The following is a 12173-nucleotide window of genomic DNA, read 5'->3' as shown; positions in this document are numbered from 1 at the left end:
CTTCAAAGATCATCTAGTCCAACCCCTCCCCACCATGGGCAGTGATGTCTTTCATCAGGTTGCTCAAAGCCCTGTCCAACCTGACCTGCAACACTTCCAATGGTGGGGCATCCACAACTTCTCTGGGCAACCTGTTCCAGCATCCCACCACCCTTATTGTAAAAAAATGTTTTCCTTATATTTACCTTAGATCTACCCTTGTTTAATTTAAAACTGTTGCCCCTTGTCCTGTCACTACAGGCCCTGGTAAAAAGTCTCCATTCTTCTTATAAGCCAGCTTTATATATTGAAAGGCCACAATAAGGTCTCCCCAGAGCTTTCTCTTCTCCAGGCTGAACAACCTCAGCTCTCTCAACCTTTCTCCATAGCAGAGGTGTTCCAGCCCTCTGACCATTTCCATGGCCCTTCTATGACAGACACACGTCTGTCTTGTGCTGGGGACCCCAGAGCTGGATGCAGTACTCCAGGTGGGGTCTCACAAGAGCGGAGTAGAGGGGAGCATCCCCTCCCTCAACTGGCCATGCTGCTGGTGATGCACTCAGGACATGATTGGCTTTCTGGGCTGCGAGCACACATTGCTGGTTCATGTCCAACTTGTCACCCACCAGTATCCCCTTCTCGGCCGGGCTGCTTTCAACCCATCCATCCCCCAGTCTGTATTGACATCCTCCTGCAGGGAGTTACGGCCAGCCACTGATGCATGAGCTAGCAAAAAGTTTTCTGCTCATAAAACCACGGGGTTGTCTCCACAGCCCTGCAGTGGTGGAGGCAGCAGGTTTTGTTATTATCCTTGGTTTTTTTAATCTTGCCCACATCTAAGGGGTCCTTGTCAGAAGTGATGCTTGAGGTTAGGAGAGCCATCAGTCATCTTCCAGGGGCTAAGAAAGCTTTTGGCTGGTAGTCAGCAGCAAACCGTAGCAGGCGAGGAAGGGAGAATTCATGGGGAGAGAAAGGGATGTAGTTTCTGGGCAGAGAAAAATAGAAAGGAAAGGATTTGTCTGCAGGCAGTGAATGAACCAGCTTCATGCATTACCTTGTGAGCTCAGTCTGGCTCCTCCAGGGCTGACAAAAGAGCCCATCTCTGCTGAGCAGCTCTCAGTGGTGCAGGCTTTGGCTGCCCCTCTGGTGCCCTGGTGAGGTGGTTGAAGGCGATTTGGGGTCTGAATGTGATTTAGCTTTTGCTAAAGACTTGCTTTCTTCCACCAAATCCTCCTTCCCGCAAGGTTTGGGGATCACTAGGAAAATCCATGCTCAGCATCACCAAGGACGGCACTGAATGAGACAAGCAGTAAAGACGAAGCCAGCCCTTCCCTTGGTCGCCTTGCCCATCCGGTGCTGCCTGAGCTGGCATGAGCTGCTCCATGGGCTTTGGGGAAAGCCGGTGGGTGGCAGCAGGGAATTGCAGGGCTCAGTGGGTCCAGCTGAATCCCCCTGCACCCTTTTCCTTGTCCTCCTCCTTCAGAGCGAGCCCGGGATTACCTGCACAAGACCGGACGCTTCATTGTCATTGGTGGCATTGTCTCGCCTGTGCACGACTCCTATGGGAAGACGGTGGGTCACCTGCATTTTCCCTTTCTGCCTCCTATGTGCAATGGTATGTCTGAAGCCAGGGGTGAGCACTAGGCAGCACTGCCTGTACCTGTGGTCCTTTCATGGACCTTTTCTGCCTGGGGCAGCTCCTGACCACAGGAATGTGTCCAAGAGGAGGGACAGTATTAAACCACCCACTCTTTAGATAAAAACTGCAGCAAGACCCTACAACCATCCGAAGTACTAGACAGCAGAGAGAACCATACTCACCCAAAATGGTAGTGGTCATCTTGTTGGGTTGGGGTTTTTTTGTTTGTTTGAATGATTTCAGAGCCAATTTTATTGTGGGGATGGTGACAATGCAAATAGGGACCTTTAAAAGCACTTTCTGTGGCAGGGGAAATCCAAATTAGGTGAGGAGAGATTTTCCTCTTCTCCTGAAAGCTGGAGAAATTTCATCAAGAAAACCACCATCCCCAGGTCCGACCCCACTGCAGCACAGGGTTGAGAGTGGTGGTGCTGAGCAAATCTTACCAAATGGTACGTAACAAGGGCTGAAGTAAGGCAGGGACTCTTCCCCTCCAGCAAACAGGACTTTGAATAAATTTTTGTGGGCAGGAACAAATCCTTCTGGCCTGTGTCATCTGAGCGAGCCTGATGCTCTGCCTCGGGAAGGTTTGCAAGCCCAGGCTGGCCAGGGCACGATGCTTGCCTCCTGTAACCATTCCTGAATCAGCCTCTCTTGCAGGGTCTGGTCTCAAGCCGGCACCGCCTGACCATGTGCCAACTGGCCGTCCAGTCCTCCGACTGGATCAGGTGAGTGGCAGAGCCCGCACCCGCTGCGGCACCAGCAGCCCCCGGCAGCCCCTGCCACTTCCCCAGCACCGTGGGGGCAAAGTCCTACATATGAAGTGGAGATGCCATGAGCTGCTAGAGCTCGAGGATGCACTTTCTCCTCTCCCAGCCAAACCTTGATTAAAAACTAGAGGCCTTCCTCTCCTAGTCTAGCAGAGAACCAATGAGGAGCGTTACACCATCCTTCAAGGGGACCCTTTGGCTTCAGAGGGTCTTGCAAGCCCCCCGCTGAGTCTGTGGTGTCTGGGTGAGGCCCAAAGTCACCCAGCGCACCCCAGCCTTGTGCCGTGGCACCTTCCCTTTCTACACCTGCAGCAGCCCACGGACTCTCCCCTTCCCAGCATTGCCACGTGCCCTCTGGCAGCTAAGGTGGGACCAGAAACATCTCTGGGCTGGCCTCAGGAAACAGGGTTGTAACACGTGTGGTTACATCCAAGCCAAAGGAAAGCTGGTTAGTTGGGTACCAAGAGTGGAAAGGTGTCCAGGCACGCATTCAGGTCCTCAAAGCTATTAAGGAGAGCTGGATGTCCAGAGGCCATGGCAGAACTGGGGGAGTGATAGTGGCTGCTCATGGCACTGCTGGCCAGCCCAGTGGGGAGGAGGTGGCATGGCCAGGAGGTCCAGGCAGTGGCCATTGGCCAACACTGTTGCCTTGCTGTGCTCCCCGCAGGGTGGACCCCTGGGAGTGCTACCAGGACACCTGGCAGACCACCTGCAGCGTGCTGGAGCACCACCGCGACCTGATGAAGGTGAGGAAGCCTCTGCACCGTAGGTGCACCTGGGGTGAGGGTGTGGGGAGAGTGCAGGAGTGGGGTTGCTCTTGCACCGGCACGTGGACATCAACAACCAAAATACAGCCAGGACAGACAGAGAAAAGACTTGCAAGAACGCGCCCGAAATCCTGACCTGGAAGAGGTGCAAGACACCTTGTCACAGCCACTTTGAGCTCCTTGCCCTGACGGTGAAAGCAAATTGAGCCCTCCAGCCAGAGCCAGCAGCTGTCCCAGTCCCACACACACCAGGAGGGGAGCAGGGTTGAAGGCAGAGTGGGCCTAAGCCCAAATCATTAATGCCTACCGTTTGGTCCACCCTGAGGGGAAGGAGAGGTAGATGGGCATCCCTACTCATCAGCTGAGCCGAAACTGCTGTATGAACCCGACAGAGTGACTCAGTGGGAAATTCAGCATCTGGGAAGTCCCTGGGGAGCACAAAACCCGGGAGGAAAAGTCCCTCCGAAGCCCAGGCAGGCCTGAGAGCTGAGGAGGAAGGTGACTGCCCGTGGGTGACTGCAGGGACGGGGAGAGCAGGGCTGCTGCCAACACTTGGATATAGCGAGCAAACCAAGGAGGGGAAATGGTTAAAACAGCATCATTCAAACTCACATGCACCCCAGGCAGGAGGTACAGAAGTAGCATTAACCAGCCCAACGGGATGTCCAGTGCAGCCAGGGACTATGGTGTCGAAGCCAGAGAGCCCCTGGAGATGCCTGCCTTCTCCTGCAGGGACCGGTGGAGAAGAGGGCACATTTGCTCCCAGGGTAATGTGTAAGCTGCTGGCTTTGCACAGCTGATTCATCAGCCGCTGCATTTTTATTTATTCATCAGAATTTATGAGCACCTCCAGGCGATGGGGGCGATGCCTTCCAGCAGGCAGCACAGCTGAAGCCTTGCCAGCACACCTGCAGCCTTGCCAGCCTCATGGGTCCACACAAAAAGTTAATCCCACCCTTTTCCCAGCCTTAATCACGAATCATTAACCACAGCTTCCTGCTAGCCCCAGGCCCATCCAGCGAGGTTGGATGGGACCGGAGATCCTAAAGTGAGCTTGGACATACTGTCACTAAAAATAACCTTCATCCTGGGGTGTGGAGGCTCAATATGGGGGTCGTAAAGGTTTTGGGAGGTAGCTGGAGTGAAGGCACTGTTCCAGCTACATCTCTCCCTCATTGCAGAGAGTGACTGGCTGCATCCTCTCCAACGTCAACACGCCCTCCATCACTCCTGTGATCGGCCAGCCCCAGAACGAGTCCTCGCAGACCATCTACCAGAACAACAATAACGTCTCCAACAAGCCCACCGCGGGTAAGCACCAGCAGGGTAGGGAAGAGCGGGATGACTATCCACCCCTCACCTCCCAGCCAGGTCTGCCAAGCATTAGGAACAGTGCTCCATCATCTTACTTTTGGGTCAGGTCACTCATCAGGCTCCATGCACCAAGGCCAGGGTCAGGTGGCGATGCAATGGAGGAGTTAGCATCCAGCACAGCAAGGGGAACCAAGAACAGCTTAAAATGGCTGTGAAATCTCACTGGACTTCAGCTGGATGATGTTCAGGCAGTGAGATCAGCTAAGAGAAGGCCTACTTGGTACCCATGGGGTGCAGGCAAGGGATGAACTAGCAGGAGCAGTGACGTGGCTGGATCTCCCACAAGACGGTGGGATGTGGGACACGGAGGTATTAGCTGGGGAGAAGAGGGGACTTTACTTAAATCCCATAAAAATTAACATCTTGTGATTTTTTTTTTTTTTTTTTTTTAGTGATTTTAGCTGTCCAGCTGGTCCCTTCAAGGCACAGCGTAGCGCTCTTGGGAGTTAAGACCATGAAAGGAGGTGGTGGGGAGATGCTGAGAGCAGTTCCCGCATCTGGGCACAGGAGTATGTCTCAGGACCAGGGTGGCCAAAGTTCTTGTGTGCATTGGCCGCACAGCCTCTCTCCCATTAATTTTTTCTTCTTTACCTTTAGCAAAGATCCTGGGGAAGGTGGGAGAAAGCCTTAGCCGGATTTGCTGCGTTCGCCCACCCATGGAGCGCTTCACCTTTGTGGGTATGTAGAGGAAAGGTCCAGCATCACCTCTGCTTTAGCTCCAGCCCCCAGCCTTCCTCCCAGCCCCCTCTTCTAGGCCACACACCAGCACCTCTCTTTTCCTTCCCTTCCCCAGATGAAAACGCCAACTTGGGGACGGTGATGAGATACGAGGAGATCGGTGAGTACGCAGCCCCCGCTCCGTGTCGCTCCGGCTCCTCTGGGCCAGCGCTATGTGGCTTGGGAGCAGCTGCATGACAGATCTGGTGGCGAGCAAAGGACGCTGGATCATCTCACCCCGGTGCCAGCTATCGAGGCTCAGGAGTGAAACAGGAGCAGCGCTAAACTGGCCTGAGCCCATTCCTATTGGCAGACAAACAGCCTGAAATAAGGGAGTGAGCAGCGGGGACCCGGCTCCCAGCACTGGCACAGACCTGCCATGGCATCATGCCTTAAAAGTCACCCCAAGTGCCACCAAATTTGCCCTCTCATGGTGGTGTCACCCACATGCTCTCATTGCCTGCAGCCCTGCAGAGCTTTGCGCGTGGCAGCAGGAGGCATTTCAGCTGCCTGCCCAGCCACAGTGCCCCTTTCTCTAAAACCCTTTAGGGGTTTGAGACTCACTGGGCTGCCACACACTTGGCACCACGGTACATCACCCAGGGCTCTGGATGGGGAGCTTGCTGGTGTTTCTGAGATCCATTTCATGGACTAGCTCACACACAGCCTGGCACAACACCCATCCTAGCACTGGCACCATGCAGAGCCCAAAGGCTTTGGCCACCTGGAAATGCCAACCAGGGAGACACCTTCCCATGCAGCCACCTCTTCCCACGCCTCAGGGCGGGTTTATGGCTTTCCTCTGGTGATTGTGCAAATAAACTAATCTTTATGGGCCCGTTGGAGCAGAAAGCTCCTTTCCGCAGCACAACTTTCTTGCTGAGCAGCAAAGCCAACTCTCAAAGCAAGTTGTCGGCAAGCACCAGTCCCAGCCTGGGGAGAGGAAGGGAGGACATGGAAGTCCTCCAAGATGAGCAACCCACACCATCAGCTTTGCTAAAGCAAACATGGCCATGCCCAGGGCTCTGAGCAGTCCCCTGGGCTTTCCCCGTTGCCCCATGGCTGGAGCCCCTGCAGCAGATCACAAAGCGATTGTCGGTGCCCATAGCATGGAGAAATTACTCCCTTCCCTAGGGATACCCCACCTCCAAGGCTGGAGCACAGCCATAGTTGAACAGCACATAGCAATGTTGACAACAACCCAGCAGCGCAGGAGAGGAGCTGAAATAAAGTAGGGTGGGGGGTATTTGATGTTTGGCACCAGCAGAGATGTGAGAAGGACCACGGGATCTTTAGCAGGACTTGCTTTGGCAGGAGAGGTCTGTGCAGAAGAGGATCGCCCCGAGCAGTGCAATGGGATGGCAGGGGGCAGGGACAGTGCCTGCTCAGCCCTGTTTGCTCCCACCTCTGAGCTTCTGTGTTTCTTTTCTTCAGAGCTTCGCATCTTACTGCTCTGTGGCAGCGACCTGCTGGAGTCCTTCTGCATCCCCGGTCTCTGGAATGAAGCAGACGTGAGTCACCACCACTGGGCACCCCTCCATGCTCCTCTTCCCCAGGCTCCCTTCCTCCTCCTCTGCTTCCCACACCCAGCACTCCTGGGAGCCACTCAGGTCCCTTGGGATGGCAGGAACTGTGCTAACCATCCCCACTGCCTCCTCCATCCCAACCCTGACCCTCACATCCCCTACCCAAGGGCAGCCTGAGGGACAGGGTCTTCTGCTCCAGGGTCACCAACCCTACCCAGCCTCCCGTTCCACAGACCCAAGCCCTGGTCCCACTCACCGTTCATGCAGAGGACTTCACCTGGGGTGCAGGGTAAGCCCATCCCAAGGGATTTTCAAAGGCTGCGCTCCCACTCCTTGTCCCTTAGAAGGAGCTAGCATCAAGTAGATGCCAGTCTCAGCAGAGTGAAGTGTGGAGGTACAGGAAATAAGGTATTTACAAAAGTTGGCCAGACCTCAGAAATTAAACACGTTTACAGCCAAATCAACAGCTTTTACTTAATAACAGGCTTTTCCTGCAATGCAGGGTACCCAAGTACCCATCTTTATAAAGGCCAAGAAATAAAACCATCTTGACTTGACAGCCAGATGATGCCTCACACCAACTCACAGCTGACATGAGCCCATCTCAGCACCTTCACTGCCACAACTCAAATGGATGAAATCCACTGCCCACCCCTCTGTGCCCCCCCAGCCCCCTTAGTGAAAGACTGCAGCAGGACACCCAGCACCCTGGACACTGTGTTCACCACCTGAAGAAGCCATATTTTCATGGGAGGACATCAGCCCTAGAGAGGGGCTGGGTTACTGACCCGCATGCTCCTCCCAGCAGTCAGAGTTGTGCTGGCTGTGGGAGCTCACCTGGCTCTTCACTGAAATTGGGCGGTCAACACAATCCCCCCGTTCCCTCCGCCTTGAGCCTCTCAACTATTTCTAAAATCAGTTACCGCATCTTCAATCCTAAGTTTTTTTAAAACTTAGCTGGCAGATATCTCCTCTGAAAGGCTGCAAAACCTAAGATGAGGCAAGTCTTGAAGCCCAGCACAAAGGATGCAAAAATTGGATGTCAAAGCACAGGCAGAAGAGGCATTCTGTCCCAGCACCACCTCACAGGCTCCTGCTGCCTGAATTTGCTGACCCAGAGCTCTTTCAGATGAGCCTGCTTTGTCTCACCTGAGGCAGATGTAAGCAGCAGGAGCTCTCCCCCTGCAGTGGCAAACTTGGCCACCGGCCTTGGTGCAAACAACTTTGCAAGAACAACCCTAGAAGACCTCTGTCAGGACCAACACATCCATCCTGCTCATAAACCCTTCCAGCGAGGCAGAGGTCATGTTCTCCTTGGGCAACCTCTTCTGCCACCACGCTCCTTCTACCATGACAAGTCCTCCCTAAAGCCTAACCTCAATGTCTCATAATAGGATTTAACTCTGTGCCTTTTTACTTCATCCACTGCAGACCACTCACCATGCCTTAATTCCAAGTTTCTGCCAAAGGCTGTTGAGATAGCCTCAAATTCACTTTCTGTCTCCATCCAGACCATGGCCCAGCTTTCATGGTGCAGAGGGGTCGGCGTGGTCAACAGTGGCGGGTTTTGCATGGGGTGGCTATAAAGCTCTCCCTGCTTTGGCTTGCTCCTAGATGGAGGTGATCGTCGGGGAGTTTGGGATCGTGGTGGTGCCCCGGGATGGAGCAGACCCCGAACGGATCATGAACCACTCCTCCATACTCCGCAAGTACAAAGTAAGTGGATACATGTGTGGCCAGGGAAGGCTGTAAGAGGACCTGCAGCCTCTCTTTACCCAGGTGAGCACTTCTGCCATAGGGCACGAGATATCTCAAGGCCAGATGCTCTCAGCTGCTAGGTGGGATCAGCAATAGGGCCACCATGCAGCAGTCGCCTGAGGCCAGTGGGGTGGGGGGGCTGGCAGGGCAGACACCCGCTTTCAGACCATCCCTTCACTCCTCTATTCCTCCTTCCCCTGCAGAACAACATCCTGGTGGTGAAGGACGACTCAAACCACCCCATGTCAGTCGTCAGCTCCACCAAAAGCAGGTGGGTGATGTAGGGGGACTCCCACTACGGAGTAGGGAGAGGGGTGCCCCCAGCCAGCCCCTCCATTTGCAGGGGTACCTGACCCACCCAAGTGGGCTCTGACCCCCTTCTCTCCCCCAACACCCCCAGACTGGCCCTGCAGCATGGAGACGGACACGTTGTGGATTACCTCTGCCAGCCTGTCATCGACTACATCCTCAAGAGCCAGCTCTACATCAATGCCTCCGGCTAAGCGCCAGAGGTCTTGCAGCGAGACAGCCCTCGTGTCCCGCCTGCCTACAGCTCTCCATCACTCTTTTCTCTCTCTCTCAGTCCGTGTCTCCATCTCTCTCCCCACCCCATGGCCTCCTGCTCGTGTCTGCCTCTCTCCCCCGGTGCCAATGCTCCATCGTGCAGCAATGTCCAGGGAACTGCAGCACAGCCCCGAGGGGAATGGTTTGGTCTCTTTTTTCAGGGAACTGTCCTCCCCCTCATATGCGGGGAGGGAGGGGGGACCAGTAAAAGATCGATGTGCTTGGTGCGCTCGAGGGGAGGCAGCTCTGGCACCCCCCTCCCAGCATGTCACTGGGAAATGGTCCCCCCGGTCCGTCCTCCCAGCATGCTCAGAGCAGGGGCTTCCTCTTCTGCATCATCTTACAGTACTTAAGCTCAGTAAATCTAGGTGGACTTTTTTTTCTTAAATAGTTTTAGTGCGAGCCCTCTGGGCCTCTCGACACGATGACCAAATGAATCCTGGCTGGCAGCAGGCAGTTGCAACCCAACTGGCTCAGTGCCCCATGGCAGGTGTACCACGTCAGGCCAGCAGTAGGACAACCCAGCTAACAAAATCCTCCTTCTGGCCCTGAAAAATCATGGAGAGGGCATTTCTGAAGGGGAGCAGAGGCCTTGGCAAGCATTGCTGCCAAAGCATTACTAGGGGAGGATGTCATGTCTTACCTTTCCTTGGCTGCAAGTGAACCCAACCCACCCCAAGGCAAGTGGAGTTGGGGTGATGCTCTACTCAGACCCAGTGTTGGAGAGGACACCCCACTGCACCTAGAAAGGGACCTGCCATTTATGAAGCCAAGAAACGAGGGAGGAAGAAGCAAGCAGGTGGTGACCCAAAGCCTCTGGTGAGAATTTGCCCCAAACCTGGCTGACCTTTTTGGGGGCTGGGTCTATCCCCATTCTCTAGCCTCCAGATCTCCATTTCTGTCTGTAAACTTCCCCCTTCTCCCTCCACTCCTACCTTCTTCCTCTCCTTGAAGAGTTTATTAAATGCGTGATACTTTCCCCCTCCCAAACCAGCTGTGGCTACTTTGCACATCCCTTGGGACATGCCACGCTTCTGCTCTCCTGCCTGTGACATGCTCCCAAATGCCGGGGATGGAGCCTAGTGGAGATGCTCGCATTAAAATCAGGGCAGGTAACAAGGAGCAAAAGAAAATTATTTAAGTCCTGTGGAGAGGAGTGTTGCTGAAGCAGGCCGTTGTCCTGCTGAGCATCTCTAGGGTGCAAGGACCATGCACAGCCCCGGGGAAAGGTCACAGCCGCAAGGAAGAAGGTACAGTCCTGCTTTACTCCTCACCTTTTCCTCTCCCTTTGCTCCATCTAACCTTGTATTGCTTTGGATATAGCCCTGCTGCCTATAGCTCCTGGACATCTGCCCACTCCCCATAAATTTGGGCTAACTAGGCTCAGGCTAAGCCACACCACCACGCTCTCCCAAAGCACAACCATTACCCATGCTGGCTTTGTGGCTTTCCTAGGGCAGCGCTGTGACTAGCTGCTGGTCCCAAGCAAGGGACAGTGTTCTGTTGAGACACCCAAGGGCTGGGAGTGCTTCAGAGTGTTTCAGGGAAAGATCTGAAATTACCCCCCACACACACTCCATCCCCTTAAAAGTCTACAAATGGTCACAAGCTGCTCTCATGGAAGCTCCAAAGATGAGAGATTGCACTAAATTTGGTGACCTGTTGGATGCTGCTGGCATCTCTATAACAGCAAGCAACTTTGGACAAAACAAGGTAGCCTACAGCCACAGGCTCCTTGCAGCAGGCAGGGTTTTATGAGCAGTAGCTAACAACTTCTCGAGGAGAGCACAGCTCTTCCCAGAAGGGAAAGCAAGAGAGACAGAAGTGATGTGACATGCCCAAAGGCCAGAAGAGGTCTTTTCTTGCCAGGGATTTCCCTCCGCACAGAGAGGCTTGTTCAGGAACTGTTGTAAATTTGGCAGCTGAATCCCTCAATGCCAGGTCTGGTATCTCCAGGCAGTTGCGTACATATCCCATGGGGTGAGGAGATATGCAGACACCAAAGCAGAGAGGGTGGCAAGGGACTTGGAGTGCAGGGATGCCTCTTCTCCAGGGAAGTCTTCAGCCAGTTCAAGCTGCTCACAAGCATCCTACTGAGCTCCCTTAGCTAACACGCTGGGCAGGTGCCCATGGTGGGACATCTCATCCATGAGACACTCAACATACATAAGCCAGTAGCTAGAGTCCTCTCCACCTGTTGTTCTCACATGTTCAGTTTTTCCGTCTCTCCTCCCTAACACAGAAGTTATTTCAGAGAGCAGCCTCCTTTCCTTGCCAGACGTCACCCATGTTTCTTAGCTCCAAGCCGGAGGAGAAAAAGCAATGGTAGCGACCAGCCTCCAAAACACATACACACATGTAGAGCGGGATTTTAACCTCCTGGGGGAGCGATGCCTCTTTGAAGGAGGAGGAAGGACAGTGGGTTTTAAGTGAGGAAAAGACAGGGAAATAAAACAAAGGAGATAGAGAAGGAAGGCAGGCAGCGTGTCCGAGAGCCATCTCAGATCCTCCCTCCCTCCCTCAGGTACGCAAGATGGGACGCAGGGGAAGCCAGACGGCTTCCCATCCCATTGCAGTTAGGACGGCATGCCTTAGAGACGTAGAGTTGTGGTACGGATTATGAGTATATTCTGTTTTACTAGTCTTACCTGCGCCTTTGTGTATCCGCTCAGTAAAACTCACAGTACAGGGGGGGTGGGATGGGGGGTTTGTAACAGGTCATTCAGCTCTGGGACTGGTTTGGAAAATGTCTTTGGGTGGGTATGGAGAAAAAAAAATAAACATCCCTGAAGATCCATGTGACCACCAGGGAGGTGAGGACTGGGGTTTCCAGGGTGCAGGGGCGGGGTGGGAAGAAGCTCGTGGGTTTTGGTCTTTGAACCTCCACTTTTAAACAGTGCAATTTGCTGAAAGAGAAATGAACTTCAAATGCCTTTTGGGAAAAAAAAAAAAAAAAAAAAAGGGGGTGGGGAGGGGAAGGGGTTGAAGTTGCCATGCCACCAATTTCACCTTTGTCAAAAGTTTTGGAGCCTAATTTTTTTTTTTTCTTCTGTTGCTATATGAAAAAAAATGGTCATTG

The 12173-nt window shown here is 53.7% G+C and overlaps 1 protein-coding gene across 1 annotated transcript in view; it reads left to right on the top strand.

Moving 5' to 3' along the window:
* NMNAT2 (nicotinamide nucleotide adenylyltransferase 2) overlaps nt 1-12083 on the top strand; it is a 31954-nt gene extending 19871 nt beyond the window's left edge. The window contains exons 2-11 of the mRNA XM_030033571.2: nt 1463-1551; nt 2279-2346; nt 3056-3134; nt 4337-4466; nt 5127-5207; nt 5323-5367; nt 6681-6757; nt 8387-8488; nt 8734-8801; nt 8931-12083. Coding sequence (XP_029889431.1) covers nt 1463-1551; nt 2279-2346; nt 3056-3134; nt 4337-4466; nt 5127-5207; nt 5323-5367; nt 6681-6757; nt 8387-8488; nt 8734-8801; nt 8931-9033 — 842 coding nt within the window. The 3' untranslated portion in view covers nt 9034-12083. The remainder of the gene's footprint in view (nt 1-1462; nt 1552-2278; nt 2347-3055; nt 3135-4336; nt 4467-5126; nt 5208-5322; nt 5368-6680; nt 6758-8386; nt 8489-8733; nt 8802-8930) is intronic.
* The last annotated feature ends 90 nt before the right edge of the window (nt 12084-12173 follow it).

Source organism: Aquila chrysaetos, chromosome 12 (genome assembly GCF_900496995.4).
Source record: "Aquila chrysaetos chrysaetos chromosome 12, bAquChr1.4, whole genome shotgun sequence".
Classification (NCBI taxonomy): Eukaryota; Metazoa; Chordata; class Aves; order Accipitriformes; family Accipitridae; genus Aquila; species Aquila chrysaetos.
Note: the sequence above shows the minus strand (reverse complement) of the source record. Positions and strands in the feature narration are given on the sequence as shown.